The following is a 21,255-nucleotide window of genomic DNA, read 5'->3' as shown; positions in this document are numbered from 1 at the left end:
AAATAAATAAATAAATAAATAAACAAAATCTCCATTCTGCTTCTTTTTTGTGTTCTACACAAATGAACAACAGAACGAAACTGAATTCAAATGGCCATCCATGGGAAAAGATCCAAATGAGTTTGCATTGTTATACTTTACCCTATAGTGCATATAAACCGTAATTAGGGTCCATAAAGTGTGATCGTTACTTAACCCGTTATTGTCTGTGATTTTTCTCGCGTAAATGGAATTATCGGGTTGGGTCGTGGAAAAGTAGTACAGTGAATAGCGTCTATACCACGTTAACATTCTAATACTTGTCCAACGCCGCTCACTGCTATAAGATATTCGATTATGAAAATAAAAAGGCTCGCCCGCGGCCCTACGTCACTAAACTTTCTAGGCGCCTATCTAGGTGCGGTGGTTTATCTAACACCATTTCACGCAGGCATTGGTCAGAGCACTATCAAGGTCCAGTGGTCTTGTGTATGGTCTTAGACTTTAATAAAATAAACAAATAAAAATATACAAAAACCCACAAAACGACTCAAACTGGTCAAAAAATAAACGCGGTTTACACGACTCTGGCAAACCATTACGCATAAAAGTACCCCCTCCCTTCCAAATATATGTGAAAAATACTATCCATTAAAGACGCCAAAAGGTTACCGCTTACATGATAATCGACATCGATATATTTATTTATTTATTTGATTGGAGTTTTACGCCGTACTCAAGAATATTTCACATATACGACGACAGCCAGAATTATTGTGAGTGGAAACCGGTGGAAATCCACGACCATCCGCATGTGGCGACATTGGTATAATCACGATGGTTTTATGATGGCTATTTGCAGGACGAATTCGTGTATGTCAACAGTATCAGTGCTAGAGTTGTATACTCAGATTTCCAATCATCTGTACTATTAATAATTGTGCTATATGGTGCCCTTGATGTGGAAATCTAATATGTAATCCTCTGACTGTGTCTATAGTTTAACTGAATGCACATTAAATAATTAACCACATTTCCCGAAGATATCAGTTTGATGTATAGAGACCTTGTCGATGTACTACAGCTTTTTCGTGACGAACAGTAGAAAAGCTTAAATCAATGGCGTACTGCATGGCGGCGTGTGTAGACCCGAGACGTCGGTCAGTCGCTGGAAGTTGGAAACTGTCCTGGGGTCCATTTTTTTTAGCATAATATAACGTCCATGACAACATACAATGAAGACATATAATACGTCACTATGGTAAATGCTCTTGATCCAAATTTGCGACAAATTTGTAAAGCGATGGCCTGCACGGCCTCGCATCCGTCACAGGTGAGTATTCTTTAAAAGGCGTCAACAAATCGACATTTCCCGATTAGAATATCCCCAAAAGCCATTTGGGTAAATGCCCCATAAATGTTTTTTCTAGAGAATTTGTTTAAATCAGAAGATTTTCCAATTTAGATGAAGCTTGGTGAATTTAGATGAAGCTATTTCAGGTGATATAATCGAATGCTTGCTCCAATACAATAATCATCCATTTATCTTTCTATCTCGGTACATATTTTAAGGTGTGCGCTGCTGTGCGTCTCGAGTAATGTAATTGACAGCGACTTCTTTGAGATGATTTGTTCTCTGCGCATGCACATTATCGGTGCATTCTGTACACATGCAATTAGGTTTCTGAGGATCGCCAGTGGCTTATAGGTTCGAGCGGTCTTTAATAAGCCAAATTTTAGAACAAGTGACGACGAGGTGACCGTCGGATAATTTGTTCTTCGCTTGACTATATCCGGTCTGCTCTGCAAACATATAGATGTCAGAGTGACCCGAGCACATATGCCTGCTATCAGTTGTGATAGTCATCGAGCTAGAATCTTACTGATTGCTATTATATACGCGTCATGACAACACTGCCCCATTACAGCGGTTGGTTACAAAAGACCGGGACCGCTGGGGCCTTTGTCATCTGGCTATAAGGTTGTAAGGGCTTGGGCAGTGCGTGTGTGTGTCCGTCAATATCCTGGCCAAAGAACACCGTGAATTACTGTGTTTGAACCCGCAGGGTGTGACCAAACAGCAATTTGTATATCGAGGCCACTTCGATATAGTATAGCACGAGGATTTTCATGAGGCAGTAACATGCGAAGGTGACATGATCGTGCACTGTTACCAAACTATGCTCTACTGTGGTCAGCACTGGTCACCTGTAACCAGGTTTGGTTAAGCAAAAGGAGGATTTGGTTGTTTTGGTTAAGCAAAAGGAGCATTATGTTTAATCCCACGTCGGCGATATTGTAAGCATATCGTGGCGATAGCGGGTTAAACAAATTAAACGATACCATGGCTGTTTGCCAGAGCTTGTCAACCAAACCATACATTACCATGGTTACCTGTTAGAGCTGGCCAATCAAACAAAACATTACCGTGGTGACCTGTTAGAGCTTGTCAGCCAAACTATACATTACCATGGTGACCCGTTAGAGCTTGTCAACCAAACTATACATTATCATAGTTACCTGTTAGAACCTGTCAACCAAACTATACGTTACCATGGTGACCTGTCAGAACTTGTCAACCAAACTATACGTTACCATGGCGACCTGTTAGAACTTGTCAGCCAAACTATACATTACCATAGTTACCTATTAGAACTTGTCAGCCAAACTATACATTACTATGTAAGAAAGAAAGAAAGAAAACAAGCTGTTAGTCTTTATTCAACTGATAAAAAAGACTTGCACGCCGTGGTGAATGCAGAATGCGCGTTTGACGGTATTGTATATTTGAGCATGATGTTTCCTCATTTCCCGGTAAATGTTTTTAGTACTGAATGGATAAGTGACAAAAAGTAAACGAATATTTCTGAAACCATACCGTAGCAGACATGTTAAGAAGTTTAGATTACTGTTGAGTGGAAATCGGTAACAATTAAAAGATGTGAAAGAAAAAGGTTTCATGATAGAAAAAAGTATTAAGAGCATATTGGAAAGGCACTCATTGCCAATGCTTGTAAAGCAAGGATTATTGATGCAGCAACTTTCAGTTTCAGGAAAAAGAGTGCTGAAATCGATACAGCCCGGAGAGTTTTCTATCACAGCTGATTGAGATCGACACCGATTTATAACGAATCTGAATACAGAGCTGTATAATACGTTTTTAGAACTCTTAAATTTCGCATGTAGCGGCAATGTAGGCAGATTACACAGTCATAAATCTTGCCGTGTTCCCTGCGAAAGGTTTAACCTCCTTTTTTCGGACAGTTCCATCGAAGTTTTTTTTCGTATAGGAGCCGGATAAAATATTTGACAACGCACAGCTCTATAGCACCCGCAGACAAAGCTAATCGATAAATTTAAATCATTATCCAATAAACTCCCCGAAAAAACAGCGTGCTATGGTTATCGCATATTCAGTTAAAAAGAAAATCGATTCGAGAATTTGCGAAATTAAAACTGATGATTTCAATAGGAATTTCAAATACTTACAAATTAAGTTTGTTTCCAAAATTACAACTGTACAGGGGCGGAGTGGTATATTCTGCATTATAATGACTTCTCTTATTATACACAATGCCTGAAAGGAAGATATCTGCAATAAAAAGAATCCAAATTAAAAAAGCATTCTGGTATTATTGCTCTCGGAATACAGGTCTCCTACTTGTTTGCATCACCATAATAACAACCAATCTAAACATTACCGTGAATGTTTAAACGACAGCACTGTCAGCCCAAAATGTACTTTTACATGTATTATACAGGGTGTCTCAGAAGTCGTGCACCATCCTGATTTTCATTTTTTTTTTTACTATTTTTCAGATTTAATACTGATTTTAAAGTTTTTTCTCTCTTTCAGAGTTAATTATGGCTAATAGACTAACAGTACAAGAAAGAGTTGAATTGGTTTTTATGTTTAGAAGAGATGGGGCAACACACCGCTCAAAGGTTTGCGAGCTGGCCTGGGTTTCCTTGGGCTCTGCCCGCTTCCTTCCACCATATTGCTTTCCATTGTTTTTTCCGTACGGAGATATTCTTAAGTACGGCGAAAAGGTGCAATAAAGTAAATAGATAAATAAATCAGTTCGGAGAGACAAACTGGTTTAAAAACGTCTCGTGGACTGTGAAACAGGACAAATCCGCCACAGTTTCATCGACAATGGACAAAACGTGGGGGAAAACGGGACAGAGCCCCAGAGGGAATCTGGGTTGCTGGCAGGTCTTCCCATGTACGACCGGAGAGGGAGTCAGCATGAGTTGGACATGAAATCACAACGATCCCATGGTGAGAGGATCCTGGGTCATTGTGCTGAGGCCAGCACTCTAAGCATTAGGCGACTGAGGTCCCCCCTAAGTAATATTTGGCTGTAAAACAAAATGCATGTGTCTTTGTTGCGATTTAGGCAACAGCATTTGGAAAGACTACTGTTTTGTCAGAACTATTGTCCCATACACCAACGAAGTCCCAGGTCCGAATACCACTCTCGTTGGTTCGGCAGCGTCTTTAAGTCAGGTGGTGCGTCAATTACCTGCTAATAGCCCTGTTTATTTTCACCAATGTTACTTCCGCATAGAGGTTTGGTCTCACTCCATATTACTGAAATATTTTTGAGGGCGAAGTTAAATGCCAGTCAAGTAATTTTTATTTTCCTTTTCGTTGAATCACAGTGCATGATGTCTTTTTATTGGGGACGTAACAGGCCTAAAACACAGGTCAGTCTAAAAGGTGTGCACTCTCTTGTTCTTTTCTGTTATGCATCACACAGTTTCCTTATAGCTGTGCTCGTAAAGCAAACCGTTAGCTTGCAAGCACCGCAGCCTATAATAGCAGAGGATGGTGTGTTTTCATGTAGCTTGAAACCGACTTGTTTTGGCAGTAAATATCCCCTTCTTCCGATAAGTACTATAGACGACGAAATGAATTTTCCCGTCAGTTGCTAATTACCCTGGGAGTTCATCGGCAGAAAGGTCTTTCTTGCTGACCATAACTACTTCCTGGAAGGCTAGAATTCTGGTTCATTCGCCGTTCAGATTTATCACGAGTCCTAATGCAAACCTGATTAATTTTTGAATACATTGACTTTGTTTATGCAGATTGTTATAAAATTATATCAGGTAAAAAAAAATGGTCGTATTGTTTTTATTAAATCGTGCAAATAAAGCAGCTTTCGTTTGGTATTATTTTGACCGGATGATGCTTGACACAGACGGATTGACGCTATGTTGATTTATAAGCCTTTCTCGGATATTAGGCGGCTACGCATTGCACGCTTCGGCCAGTGGGAATAACAACAGAGCTGGGAAAGGGATATCCAAAATGTTTAAAATGTTGAACATGTTGATGTTGACATTTCGAGGCCACAGCTGATAAAATATTCAAGGAGAACACATTTATGCAAACTGTGCCATAAATGAAAGAGCTATACTAACTGTGTGGAATTCTATTTTTTAGAAGTTTTCGTAAGAGAGAAGAACGGTTTTAAACAACGGTTTTCTGCAAAATCCACCGATTCGAGGCACATTGATAGCCCCACCATGCTTTAGGTTTGTCCAATGAAAAACCTCCTTTCTTCCTCTAGAATATTCATTGTGACGTCAGGGTGCTTAAGGGTTTACTCTTACCATATCATTGACGTGCTTTTCCATTAACCTTAATTCGTACCTATATCGTGATAATCGTGGATTTTAAGGTCTGTGAAAGCCAACTCTAAAAAGGAAGAGTTTGGGATGTTCTAGAGGGCCACATCATGCCTATATGCGTGGATGTTGTCTGTCAAACTGCGTCTAGAATGTCATGTCCAGAAGAGCTACTGGGCAAGGCTAAGCACGATGACGTATATCAAATGGCGGCGTAAAGGAGATTTCTAAGCTTTCGATGTTTAACTATTAAATACTCAAATAACAATCGTTGGTGACAGAAAATTTAGATATTTTATTTAACTTTAAGTCTAGCTCTTTCATTTAAGGTATATGTTGTATAAATGTGTTCGTTTCTTTGAAAGGAGAGGCTGATCGCCGTATGGTACACCTCATCAAACTGACATGCAATGTTAGGCAAGCTACGCGGAGAAATAATGCATATCATGTACAACTGCTTCCTGATCTAGAAGCCAGAAGGAATTTCTCAGGATCATTGGGTCTAGACTTCAGTTAGTGAGTATGGAAGTCGTTCATGCAAAAATGAGTCATGTCAGTAAGTCTATAAGCCAGAAATCATCTTGTAGCCTTATTGAATTCATTCAGTCAGACTGCCAGGCAGGTAGTTCACCTTGTCAGTTAGAGAGCACTGGAGTAATCAACAAACCCCACACGTCATTCGTTGAATCATTTATGTAATCGTAATATACATGTGGAATATCTTTGGGAAAAACAGACTGAGAAAATAACTTAATCGCTCTTCCAGTTTCCGTCAAGGGCCATGTTATTGCCTCAGTGTAAGGTGCATAGATTGTGCAAAACAAAGAGAAGCCATGGTCGATACAGAGGCAAGGTTTACTTGACAAGGTGTGATTCTCTGATCTCAACGCGAGCCGAGGACAAATTGTCAGTCAGTCATTCAAATATTTCACTTCATGGTCAACTTTAATAGATCCTGTCTCCTCACCTCATAGGCCCAGAATCCTCAAGCTCTGAAAGCAGCCTATTGATCCTGTAATGCTCTTACCGTGTCTACTCTCTGGAAGCTGTGGTAGTGTTGTCCAATGCGGCCAGTCCAGATACTACCAATCCAGATGCCTTTGTTGCGTCTGGTCACATTATTGCGTGTCAGCTCGGAGTCGTTCGCTCAACGTGCACCCTCATGGGACACCACTTGACGAACAAATCACTAAAACGTCCTTTAAATCCTTAGATTTCGCGTAAAGACCATTGATTTTCTTTAATGTCTGCACGCTGATTAGTCAGATGTCAGATGTTCTCTCAACAGGTAAAAATAGATTCCGATTGTTTCCAGGCAGCTCTTATCTACCGGACTCTCCTTTAGATGTCGTCCTATGTAAGACATCTATATGTCCTCACCGCTCTTCTCTGGCAATTATGTAGTCAATTAATTACGTAAAATCATAGAGAAAAAGAACGGAATAAAGAAAGAGACGGAAAAAATGAACTCATATCAACTATGAAAGCGGAGTTTAAAGATTCGAAGTTAGGATGCCTCTTTGATGCCTTATCGATTATGTATATATAATCTATAGTCTATCGACAGAACTGCTTATATCTGGAAGTCGTTTAGTTTATGTAAAAAATGTAAAAACAAAGAACAAACATAGTAAAGAAAGAAATGGAAACCAAAATCCCAACACATATGTATAAAATAGAAAGATGGATTCTTTTTTGTTTAGAAGAAAAGATAAGCAAAGACAACGGTAAACATGCGGCGATAAAGTATTTATTTATTTGATTGATGTCCGCCGCACTCAAGAATATTTCACTTATACGACGGCGGATAAAGTATCCCACCCAAAGTTTAAAAAGTGTTCCTTTCTAACTTTATAGTGTAGAAAAAGGAACATCAAGAAAGTTTCATGCTACGCCATTTTATTTATTTTAACTAACAGTGGCAATTTATCTCTGTATGTCGAGAACGAGTCATTTTTTTGACGTCAAGGGATCCGTCTTTTGAATTTTTTCCCATAAGGATTAAAGAACGTAAGGTAATATTGATGTGACAGCGTCTTCCCATGGCCTCGTGTTCCATACGTATCTCATCCCCTCGTATTCCAGATCTCCTCGAATTCCAGATGAAAAATTTATAGAGTTACCAATCAGATAAGAATCAAATGAGTGTGGCTGTTTTGGTCTGTTACTACCCTCGTCCGAAGTAATTGGGATTATTTATCTATTGCGTTTTCATTCAAGTTTGGAAGTTATAGGGGGCCTCTTCGAGACTGTATCGATTGCAATGCTTCTCTTCTCGCTGACGTCTGTAACAATGACGTCAACAGACTTGATATCCACCACACTTGGATCGGTGTGTTCTACATGACCTTTAGACCAGTAGGCTGCACAAACCGTAAGCAAAAACTGTTTTAGCCGAAACTCATGAATAATGACTCTTGGCGTGTGAGGATGGACGTCGGCACTCTTTTACCAATGTTACAATTGAATCACCTTACATTACTCGCTGTTGGGGGACTCTTACTTCGAGAGTTGGTGGTATAACCACGTTTTGTACATCAGAAGCCAATATCTTCGATCGCTGTCTATTTCGGTTCTGATAGCGTGTTGACTCCATATTAGTCCATTATTCCACGACATTAACCTTTCTTGGCGTAATCTCTTCGCTGCAGTGACCGAAGGGCAAACACCGCAGCTGTTATAAAGCGTTATAGACGAAATAACGGTCTTGTTTGTGGGCGGCTTGTAATAAAGACGGCGTTGACCTCCGGACCGGAGATGACGTCACCGCTTCAAATCCCATAAGGGGCGCGCTATGCCGCTGGCGAATTTGGACAATGAGATTATCTGACGCACACAATAGAAATATCTCCACACTAACGCGCAATCAAGGCAATACCCCGCTGTCGATTACCTGTTAACTGCAAGGCATAGCTTCCTTAACGTCCTTTCTGCATATAAATTAGGATATTTGCTTTTTTTCAAAAGAATGCGCTGAATTCCCCACATAGCAGGCCTACCATCAATAACGATTATTAATCTCCAGCATTTTGGCCTGACTTTCGCGTTACATTTTGTCAGGGCAACGGAGCAATTGGCAATTTCACGGGCAAACATTACCCTGGGACCTTACTCACATACTTTTACGACCAGATTTATTCCCTCCCTAATCGAACGAAAGAAACGAACTGCTCTTCATTATATAACTTGATACAAACAGAAAAGTACATTGGTTCCAATTTTATCTTTCTTTTGTCCATGGCTCTCAGCGCCGGAGGGGCCCACTGTCCAACTGACGTCAATAAGCATTCTGTTTGTGGCTTATACAGATGGGCTAAGATCTAATCGCTAACCACATAACCATCAAGCCATTTTCTTGTCAGTCTGGATATGTTCCCACAACTGCTCCGAATCGTTGATCATATGCCCTGTCAAGTATCATGGACTTGTTTTGGTTGGGTGGCCTGGGCAATAAAACGAGCGGAATCGTGATGTATTGGTATTGGGACTGCGTAAGACCTCAGGCCTATGGTAATGGGTCCACAGTCGAACCGTAATGTACTGCAATAAATCGGAACTAAGTTACAAAGCGCCTGTAAATGCAAGCGCAACTTGACGTAGTCTGCCACTGGCAACGAGTTAAATGCTAATTTTAAATGAATGAATGTTTATTGATTTACGCCACACCTGCAGCATTTCAGCCATATTGTGCCAAATACTAATTATGAATGAATTAAATTCAATATGTATGAACGGAATCCAACCGAAACAGAATTATGTCACAGTTTACATGAATATAACAATAACTGACAGTTGTCTACGACCAAAACCACAGTATCGGCTTTATTTAGAGATAGTTTAGGGTAAAAGTTCAGTGCAGTTGTCAGTTAACTAAATCCTATTAAAGGTCAAATGATGAAATAATGCCATCACACTGTGTTAGGTACCAGCCACGATAGCACAGATGGTCGAGCGTCCGCTCCGGGAGCCGTAGATCCAGGATCCTGGGTCACACCTAAGACTTTGAAGAGGAAGTCACAACTAACCACACTGACAATCAAGAGCTAATGGGTTTTTTGACGTGACAGAAAATTATCACGTGACACTTTCAGCGTTAGTGATTGGCCAAGTTTATATGGGCTTCTACAACATGGCTACTCGGAGTGAATAATTCTTCAGTGCCATATCCCCAATACTGAACTTCATCTTCTCGGCTTTCAAAATTTTATAGAATCTTTTACATATTTTTTCTGTGATAAGTGTGTCCTACTAGTATGTCATTTTTTACATGTATGTATAGTTGCAGATTTTATGTTCAGTTTAAGCAATCTCACTGACCACAGTTCCACTAACGTCATTTCCTACAAGGAATCTCACTAACCACAGTTCCACTGACATCACTTCCTACAAGCAATCTCAATGACCACAGTTCTACTGTCGCCACTTCCTGCAACAAATCTCACTGACAACAGTTCCACTGAAGTCACTTTTTACAAGCAATCTCACCGACCACAGTTCCACTGACATCACTTCCTACGAGAAATCTCACTGACCCCAGTTCCACTGAAGCCACTTTTTACAAGCAATCTCACTGACCACAGTTCCACTGACGTCGCCGCCTATAAGGAATCTCACTGGCCACAGTTTCACTGACGTCACTTCCTACAAGCAATCTCACTGACCACAGTTCCAGTGACGTCGCCGCCTACAAGGAATCTCATTGACCACAGTTCTACTGACGTCACCTCCTACAAGCAATCTCACTGACCACAGTTCTACTGACTTCGCCGCCTATAAGGAATCTCACTGACCACAGTTCCAGTGACGTCATTTTTTACATGTAATCTCACTGACCACAGTTTCACTGACGTCACTTTTACATGTAATCTCACTGACCTCAGTTTCACTGACGTCACTTTTTACATGTAATCTCACTGACCAGAGTCCCACTGACGTCACTTCTTACATGTAATCTCACTGACCTCAGTTTCACTGACGTCACTTTTTACATGTAATCTCACTGACCACAGATTCACTGACGTCATTTTTTACATGTAATCTCACTGACCACAGTTTCACTGACGTCACTTTTTACATGTAATCTCACTGACCACAGTTTCACTGACGTCACTTTTTACATGTAATCTCACTGACCACAGTTTCACTGACGTCACTTTTTACATGTAATCTCACTGACCACAGTTTCACTGATGTCACTTTTTACATGTAATCTCACTGACCACAGTTTCACTGATGTCACTTTTTACATGTAATCTCACTGACCACAGTTTCACTGACGTCCCTTTTTACATGTAATCTCACTGACCTCAGTTCCACTGACGTCACTTTTTACATGTAATCTCACTGTCCACAGTTTCACTGACTTCACTTTTTACATGTAATCTCACTGACCACAGTTCCACTGACGTCACTTTTTACATGTAATCTCACTGACCACAGTTCCACTGACGTCACTTTTTACATGTAATCTCACTGACCACAGATTCATTGACGTCACTTTTTACATGTAATCTCACTGACCACAGTTTCACTGACGTCACTTTTTACATGTAATCTCGCTGACCACAGTTCCACTGACGTCAGTTTTTACATGTAATCTCACTGACCTCAGCTTAAATCAGCAAAAGTTTGGCTACATGTCCTTGGAACTGGCCGCTTGATGGATTTTACTTCTGCTGCTGGAAAAAGATCAGTTAATGCATTTCCAAACGCTGTCCTCTGATAGACTAAATGGATCGTCTGGTAGTCAGCTGAAATTTCTTTCTCTTCAGAACATCAGTGACTATAAAAATATTCTTTGAGGTATTTTGTTGCTAGCTTTCTTTGAGCCTTATACTTTGTTGTTCACTATTCGGCAAATCTCACGACCACAACACACTATATACTTTTGACTTTGTTCCACTTGGGCTTTCTACCAGCAGTACAGAATCACTTTAATATGGGTGGAATATGCACTAGTACAAAATGAATATTACCTGGTCTAAATAAACAGTTCTCATGGTCTTTTCAATGCGGCGGCTGTGAGTTCAAGTCCAGCTCATGCTGGCTTCCTCTTCGGCCGTATGTGGGAAGGTCTGTCAGCAACGCTGACAGACGCTGGTCGTGGGTTTTCCCCGGGCTCTGCCCGGTTTCCTCCCACCATAATGCTGGTCGCCGTCGTATAAGTGAAATATTCTTGAGTACGGCGTAAAACACCAATCAAATAAATAAATAAATAAATCATGGTCTTTTATCACGATAAAGAAAAAGACTGGCTTCAGCTGAGAGTCGATCTAATGTGAAAGCTAAGCTTGAAAACATTGTTCATCCTTATTTTGGGAATTCGTGATTGTCATCGGCCTGACGCACCATAAAAAAGACCGGAAGCTGGCCTAGGCCAAGTTGGGAAAGATGATTGTCTTTCAATCGTTAGGACACACGAGATGCAGGTTCAACCCCGGCCGTGGTGGGAGGAAACCGGAGAAAGTCCGGTGGAAACTCACGACCATCCACATGTTAATATATATTACAGACCTATCTACGGAGAGGAAGCCAGTATGAACGGGACTTGAATTCACAGCGACAGGATTGGTGAGAGGCTCCTGGGGGAGATTTGTAAATTCCTGTGTGGATATTTCTCCAAATGTGAACACGGATACATGTCATTGTGCTTCATAATGACGTATTTAAGGCCTAGTTTTACAAAGGTTCAAAAGTATTTATCTGGCTTTTAGATGGTTTATTTTCGTCAGCAGTTTCCAATGCATGCCAAACATATTAGCGGATCTTTTCTCGCCATTGTCTATCTGGGCCGACAAACCATGTAGAACGGCATCAAACTGATATTAAAGAAACGTTATACCAAAGCAGCCATTTAATATAACTGATGATGCGGGGTATTAAGTATTATGTGAAACTTTGATGTGGTAAATTAATATCGGGGTTTTGGTGATAAAAAGTTACAATGTGCTCCAGATGGTTAGAAGTGCTCATGTAGGCTATCGGTATTCTAAATGTCAGATCACACGTACCTATTACTTAGTCTTAATATCTGGACAAATCACATATTCTGGTGCAATGTACTGGAATGCTGTTTTCTTAGCGATATCCATGATATCGATATATTGTTTTTTTATCCATATCTGATTATTTCAAGACTTGAATTTCTATCGATATCGAAGCGTTATATAAATATACATGCAATTCAAGCGAGATATATGAAGTCGATATATTGTCTTTTTTATCGATATCTGATTATTTCAACGCTTGAATTTCCATCGATATCGAGGCATTACATAAATATATATGTATTTCAAGCGAGATCCACGATATCGATATATTTTCTCAACTATATATAGCGGAAGATTTCTATGCTTGAATCTCTGTCAATATTCGAATATTTCATGGTCTGAATTTCTATACATATCAACAGATATGTTAGAATTTTATTGATATTCATTGTTTGAATTTCTATCGATATCAGAGCATATAAACTTTTGACTCTCCATGGATATAGGCACATTTTAATCCTCGAAGTACTACGATATCGGGGGATTTATATGCTTGAGTTTCCATCGACATCGGAACTTTTCAATGTTAGATTGCTTTATCTGTGCACACAGAGCACTGAACGTCAGGTGCACACTGACAAAAATGAACACTGCATTTATTTGTAGATAATTTTCACTCGCGGCCATGTTGAATCACTTATAAAAGAATTTCCCTGTTCAGTGCACACACTGAAGGGCACACTCCATGGTATTCTTTTGTTACAGATCCAACATTGCAGAGTTAGAGTGCAAGTCGTCTATATACATGTCCGAGGGCGAGGGCTTTTTTCCTGCAGCATTTCATATCTGCATCCATGGCCCTAGTTGATCAGATTAACGAAATCGTTATTACGATGCCATTAAACCAGCCGTAACTTACATGTATTGGTTGAGGGATTTGTTCTGTGGGTCACATCCGAATTTGGACCCGAATCTCCTGAACGGAAATCCGGCACTAGTTGGGCTTAAGGTAAATTCCCACTGAAAATCTGTCCTCTTGGTCAAAGGAGACGAGATGGTATTTATCCTGGTAGGGAGAAAATCCAGCGTTGTAGAGAAAAGGCCACTACCCGAGAGTAGGCCTATAGTGATACTGGGTCATGCATAGCGGACTAATCGGAGACATAAACACTCTTTGGAATCCGTTATGCAATCGGCTTGGTGTAATGGACATGCTCACTTTTGGGACCTGGTATTACAGGGCACAGGGATTAGAGCTGCCTGTGGGTTAATTAGACAAGATTCGCTCTTCGGGTCTCGCGAGACATACCTGCTCCGCGAATCACGTCTGCCGAGAATGACGACCATCTCATCTGAGTTAAACACAGTCAACACTGTGTATTATATTTCTGTTGATCAGTTATTAATGCCTCTGTGGAAAATAAAATGACATTTGAGCCAAGATATAGATGTGCAAATTGATTAGGACTGATGTGCAATAAGATAAAAAAAGCGAAAATGACTTGCTTACTTGAAAAAAAAATGATAAAAAGCAAACACAATTGGACGGCAAGTTGTTTTGAAAGCAATTATTATAGACGAAGTTTCATAAAGTAGACTTAAAAAGTAATCAAAAGCACAAGCTGTTTTTTTTCCAGATTTGAAGACTGCAATCGACTCATATAAGCAAAGCTGTACTGAAGAGGAAAAGAAACGTGTACGTTAAATTTGATTAGTTAGATACGTTAAAATGCTCATGCGCATTGAAATTATCGCATTTATTTATTTGATTGGAGTTTTACGCCGTACTCAAGAATATTTCACTTATACGACGGCGGTCAGTATTATGTTGGGAGAAAGCTGGGCAGAACCCGGGGGAAATCCACGACCATCCGCATGTTGTTGAAGGTCAATCACATTTGCAACATAATAAGCCAATTAAAAAATCCCAGTAAAAGGCCAGTGCGTTCAGGGGCACATTATTACGTCTTTAAGCACGAGGTAGGCCTGTATGTCCAACGCTGGAAAATATGACCGAATTTAACATGCATAGATTCTTTTGCTTGAATAGAGTCAATGTATACGGTGACACAGTCAATAGGCGGTACAGACAGATCATTTGTACGCTAGACGCGACAGGGGATACTTTCTAGCCCCTTAATCTGATAAACTGGAAAATGGATTTTTACCTTAATTAAGGAGTAGACGATCGAACAACTCCAAGCTTCTAGCAATCCCGTGAATTTAGTACAAGATAGTAGGCTATACATCCTCTCCCGTCCCCCTTAGTTCGTCGTCCATCCTTGACCGTAGGAGCACTCCCCCAGGGTGTTCATCAAGCTTCCTTATCACTGACCTGCTGTCACCCAGTCAGCTTCTTAAGGGCATGTAGGCTTTGTCATTATTACGCCCAGTCAATCAGACAACATCCTCAACACCTTTTGCCCCATAGGAAACACTTGCCTCTTATAAAATGTACTGACAAGTGCACCGAAAGTTATTGAAGAAGTTTTGGACCAAAACAGAATCTTAGTAGAAGAAATGTTTCTCTCGTGAGTATACATCTATTTACATACAAACCTTCTTATGAAATGCTAGCATGTTTTCGTTGCGGTAAGTCGCTCCGTGTGTCTTATCGCCAATCAATAAATCGAAGGTTTGACATCTTTTAACAATGGCCACTGACTTAACGAGAAATCCGAGTGCAAGAGGAGATCGACTTTTTTGGCGGAAGGTCACTGCTCAGCTATTGGAAATTAGCATTTGTTAACCTTAAACATAGACTCCGCTGGTCTTGCCTATTGAGACAGGCTGAGCTGCTTTCTTAAATTGTTTTCTATCGTTTCTGTCATGCCGGGCGTGATGTCGCGCATGAACACATGACGTCACCGATCACTGATGTATAGCCACTAATGACGCTATACTTCCAAACCCCACCTGACTTCATTCCAGCATAATTACTCGACTCATCTACGTGATTTAATGTCAAATCAGAAATGTCACATGTCACATCAAGTGACTGAGTGCGAGCGATTGCTTAGGGTTTAACGTCGTACTTAACAATTTTTCAGTCATATGACGACGGAGTCCTTAGAGTGCATGTGATGTGCCTCCTTGTAGCAGGACGGATTTCCGCGGCTCTTTTGTCCAGTGCTGCTCCCTGAGACGACTTACCGCAGGCAATTGAGCTGCCCCACCCGAGCCATTTGGGTGAGCTGCCCCACCGGAGCCATTTGGGGTCATACAGTCGTTGCACAATCCCTTTAATGTTGAACGCCAAGTGATGAAGCTACTACTTCCTTTTTAAAAGTCTTACATGTGACCCGACCCAGGTCTGACTGTGGATCTACCACCCCCGGAGCGGGACGCTCTACTAACTAAGCCATTGGGTCGGTTCACATCAAGTGAATTTTTCGGAAACTGCCGAAGACTTGTTTTTGAGGGTTCTTCTGTCATAGAGGTTAAACAGTGTTATTCATCGAAAAGCCGTTTGAACCATGCATAGAGTTAGCTCCGTTCCATAGTTTCCTTCATATCATTTAAATATTTCCACCTAGATTCTCTTGAAAATGGGATAGGACTTTATGCTGTGACAGTCCTCATATGACGTAGTTCTAAGGGCCTGAGTTTACGTATAAATGTATAACATAACCTTATAAGTAAGCACTGACTTATCCTGCCTGCACTCCTCGCTTCTCAGTTAGATGTCCTCAACACGTGGTTGTCCATGTTTCCTGCCCATTTCTGCGTCCGATGTAAGGCAGCTTAGTGACATTCTTTGCCTCACCTGTCATTCACAGGTCATGTATGAAATTCCAGTATAATAACACGGCAATACTCGGAACTCCTCGAATTCTCGTGTTACTCATATGCGGTCCTACTCGGAAAAAAGCCAAACGCGTAGCTGGCTGTTTTCGAGAATTTTCGGGACACTCAAACATGGATTTAAGAGGGGAAAGATTGTTAAACACAACTTGCTGTGCTCACGTCAATGTCAGTCGTGGGCAATAAACAGTAAAAAACAGTAATAAAAACTATATGCCGTCACAAGCTTCTGATCTTGTTGATGTTGTTACTCATGTGACGGATCCCGAAAGTCAGGCTGAACAAACTAAGGGCTCTGAAGCCAAACTGTCATTGTTACCCTACCCACGTGTTCTGGATAGCAGTAATTTAAAAGAAAGAGTTTAGTGGGTATTTCACTGCTGTTTATGTATTATCAAGAAATTGTCGCCTTGCTACACCATTGTATAAGTTTGTAGATGGGGAATACCATATATAGTGCCTGTGGAGTAGACTAACGCTCCTTGCCAGGAACCTGATAAACCTTCTAAGTAAAAGCCACAATCTTTCTGACGAGACGTGTATGTGAACTTGCGACTAGAGGCCACCTAGACATTATCCCTTTTAAGAAAATAATTCTACTTTTTGAGGCTCATAAATGCGCAGGTTTATTTAAATGTTTCGGCTAACGACTGGTGCATTTATACTTTACATGATTTTGCATACTCAAGGCGATGGCCGATATGAATACTACGTGCTTGTCTTAACCAGAAACGCCAAAGCGCGCCATTCCGCCACTGAATTATATCATACCAAAGACACCAGACATGATGCCCTACACAGTTACATTATACGGACACCGGGCGAGTCAGTTCTTTTTCCATACCCTAACCTCTCAGTGCTGAGCGCCAAGCGAGGAATTCATTGGGATCTGTATTGCCTTTGTTGTACCGCACGCGTGAACTGACTGAACAGTCTGTTAGCAAAATTATTCTGTTGGAACTTCTCTTTCATCAGCATCTAACCGTATTCACAATTTTCTTTAACCACGTGACATGTCATTATCTGCCCGCACAAAAAGGAAATGAGTGACGCCACACGGCATACGTTTATCAGTTTTTACAATTTGCCAGCGAAACTGACAATAGAAAAATAGGGTGTGAATTACTTCTACTACTCTATTAGTATAACAATCTATTCTCAGAGCACTGTAGCCTCGCTGGCTCAGGTCAAAGCACTGAGTCGCTGCGACCATCATATGCTTGGCAAATGAGTTCGAATCCAGATCTCGCCTTTTTCGCCTGTTTCGCCAGCGATGCCTACGGCTTGGAGTCAAGAGCTTTGCCACACACCTTACGAAGGTCGACGGTTTGCTCCGGTCACTCCAGTTCCCTTTAGGCATAATCTTGAGCAAGGGTGTTTAAAACCAATCAGTCAGCGAGTGATTTAATCTCAATTAGACGTGTCTACATGGAGGTTAAAGGAACATCTTTTTCACTATTTTTTGTGTAGATCTCAATTTTCTGATTAAACCACGGTGCTAGGTCATGAGTTACTACTATTCAAGTATTTACATTGACAAATATAGAATAAAACGCTAACCGGGGTAAATTGATAAGAGGTCGGATATCACCGGTGAGGTGTCGTCGCTATACTCTAGTTTTATTCTCAATGCTGTAGTCTTTAGAATTGAAAGGTCGGCACTTTAGCATCTCATAACATGTACATCTGTGTGGATAACTGCCCCGTTCCGCAAAGCAGTCATATAATAAGTTGATTGTAACTACCATGTCAACACATGCTAAATAAATACGTTGTCATGGTAGTTACAGTCAACTAATTCTACGAGGCCCATGTTAGCATGTTGGCTATACACAGTTTGACAGTAATCGCCAGTAGTAATGGACGACTGTGTCGTTTTAACCATTCTCTGTGCACTGGAAAACACACAGACAATCCATCATGCTAAAGCTCTAGAGATACGGGCAAAATCAACGACTGTTTGTGTCTGTGGTATATCAACTTCGCCATGCTACATATATCCATGTATTATGGACAATGGAGAGTAACGGTGCTGTGTTTCTGTTGTTTCTCATTGCGATCCCTTTGTCCTGTCAGACGCGACCATGCGTACATGCTGATAGGGCTGAAGGTGTTTAATGTATAACTGTCTGTAGTGAGGGAAGGCCTCAACTCCCAAAAGACTTTACCCTATACAACGACTGCAATTGTCTGTAGGTCAAGGTCATGTGTTTTCCAGTCTTTAATTCCTTTACAGTCTCCAGGTTGGCTCGTTTAGCTAAAGCGTTCTTTACGCCACAGCCAATTTGCCTCTGACCAACGGGGTCGCAGTGTTGAATGATAACGAAATGGTACGAGACATGGTTGAAAGCCCGGTTGTTTGTCCGTTTATAAACTGAACGTAGAATACTGAAGAGCATTTCTCTGCATTAATAGTGCAGGGTTTTATGTGCTTAAGGGTAACGGACCGGAGTCTTCACATTACGACATGACATTAAGTTTACGTATGCCAGCATCAACACTTCATCAATCACTTAGGCTCGTACTCATTTGTACGCTACGACACATATAGAGGCAGAATGCAATCCGAACTGACAAACAAACCAGTTATTATCTTGTAACGGTACACGGACTAAACATTATAACCAAGAGCATACGTGATCGCTTATAGCCATGTGCATGAGAATAATATTTTCATTATCTGCCCAGCGGCCAGGAATCGCAAGCAAACACAAGCTTTCATCAGAACGGTTCGTCATCAGCTGCGTATTCTCCGGTCTCCAGCTTAATAACGTTCCGGAGCCCTTGATTTCTGCGCAATGCGAAATGTCAGTAAACAGACAGTGTAAGCAGAATTTTGGAAAAACAAACGTTATGATTTAGCCGCGCTGAAACTCAAGTCGAATTCAATGTCTTCTGACATTTGGAACATTTAGCCGTGTTGACAAACAAGTCGATCTCTATTCAGATTCGGGTTCCGAGGCTATATTTAAATGTTATCGCACTCTCCCTGAAGCAAACCAATCAATATCATTTGACTTGTATCACATGACTTTTTTTCATGTATAAAGGTTGTAGCATATTGCTCTATCTAAATAACACAAACGACATTGTCTTTTATACAGAATACCCAATGCTTTATATGATAATATAAGTATATTTTGATATGCTAAATTCTTGATGACTGTTTTGCTATTTTGATATTTTTGCTCAGGAAGTATTTTTTATTAGCTGATCAATTAGTTGGTTAACTTATTGACATCCTATACTTTAACCTGGGCTTTCTTTGTTTTAACATGGATCATTCAGTTAATGGGGCGCCACAGTGCAACACGAGGAGGAATACTATTCGCGGAATGTCGCACATGTTGTTTTGAAAAACCTTGTATCGTATTTGTTTAAAGAACAGGTGAGAAAGTTGTGAAACATATCAGCTAGCTGTAAATTCAGTGTTTAAATGAGGTAATGATGTAGTATTTAAATAAATCAAAAGAACACATGAATCAGTCAAGGACATCTGAATATTAATTAAACTGATTTTGTTTATTTTTATATTTCAGGAGTTGCTGTTGCCGCCAGCATTTTTACTCTTATGGCAATGAGCATTGACCGTTTCATCGGTATCAAATTTCCCATGAGCAAACGACGAGTTACGAAACCCGCGGAAGCCCTGAGCATTATTCTCAGCATCTGGCTCATTTCAGCACTCATCATGATCCCGTTGATTCTCGTGAGAGAACTCGATGTCGTGACTTTGGAACACTTCGGAGAGATCAAATTTTGTCGTGAACAATGGCGGACACGGGACAATCGCCGAGCGTTTGGCGTGGCGTCTTTGCTTCTCGTATACATCATCCCATCAACGATCCTGGCCGTGTGCTACGCCTGCATCGGCAAGACGTTGTATGACCGGAAACTAGAGCGGGTCAACTCCAACAGCAGCGTACAGACAGTCGAGTCACGCCAGAGGGCCGCGCGCATGCTCGTCGTTCTCGTGGCGCTGTTCTTGTTGTTTTGGTTACCATATAACATTATCTCTTTGGCGATGGATATATCGGGAAGTTTTCCGCAGATCGGGGTTCTTCTATATTCACTTTGGCTTGGACATGCGCACAGTGCACTCAACCCCATCATGTACTGGTGTCTTAACGTGCGACTGAGGGAAGGGTTCCGGGGCCTGACGGTCTCCTGTAGCGGCAGAGGCTCGTCAATAGAGAGGAAACCGACGCCACCACCCTACAGGTAACTAAAAACTTCATGGGGAACAACACTCAGTTATGGCCCATGGCCAAGATAGACGTACCGCCGTCTGGATATTGTCCAAGGGACCAAGATAGACGTACCACCGTCTGGATATTGTCCAAGGGGGGATAACTCCGTGATATTAGTCAAATGGCTATATCACTTAGTATAAATACCTACATTACCGAATTATTTTCCCTTAGTCGACAGCCAGGTGTATTATTTTCCTTTCAATTTTGTATTGTTAAAGTGCTTGCGTTTAAATTCTTAAATCACACACGAGAAATTAATTCAGTATTATTCTAGGGAATTTTCAAGATTGTCTTGCTTCCATTATTTCGGGGTTCTGGCGGTAATAAGCAGATGGCGGTGTTCTTTTGTGTGGTCTTGCATGACTTTCACCACTTTACTTCCACCATTATGGCATAAGTCACATGTTTGAGAGTTGACCAATAATTAGCTATATAGGTAAATCGTTGGCTCTAGTAGCCATCGTAAATGTGAAAAAAAAAAGGGTTGAGTGCTGCCATCTGCACAACTCTAAAATACCTTCATTTAGCGTACAGTAGCGGTAGCAAAAAATTTATGTAACAGTGCATTGAAAGGACTGTGAAAAAAACAGTTAGTA

The 21,255-nt window shown here is 40.9% G+C and overlaps 1 protein-coding gene across 1 annotated transcript in view; it reads left to right on the top strand.

The window, feature by feature from the left end:
• Positions 1-21,255, top strand: part of LOC135473281 (QRFP-like peptide receptor) — a 35,713-nt gene that overhangs the window by 587 nt on the left and 13,871 nt on the right. Inside the window, exon 2 of the mRNA XM_064753129.1 lies at positions 19,946-20,587. Within this exon, the coding sequence (XP_064609199.1) occupies positions 19,946-20,587 (642 nt within the window). The remainder of the gene's footprint in view (positions 1-19,945; positions 20,588-21,255) is intronic.

The sequence above is a fragment of the Liolophura sinensis genome, chromosome 8, assembly GCF_032854445.1.
Source record: "Liolophura sinensis isolate JHLJ2023 chromosome 8, CUHK_Ljap_v2, whole genome shotgun sequence".
NCBI classification, from domain to species: Eukaryota; Metazoa; Mollusca; class Polyplacophora; order Chitonida; family Chitonidae; genus Liolophura; species Liolophura sinensis.
This window is presented reverse-complemented; position numbering and strand designations above follow the sequence as displayed.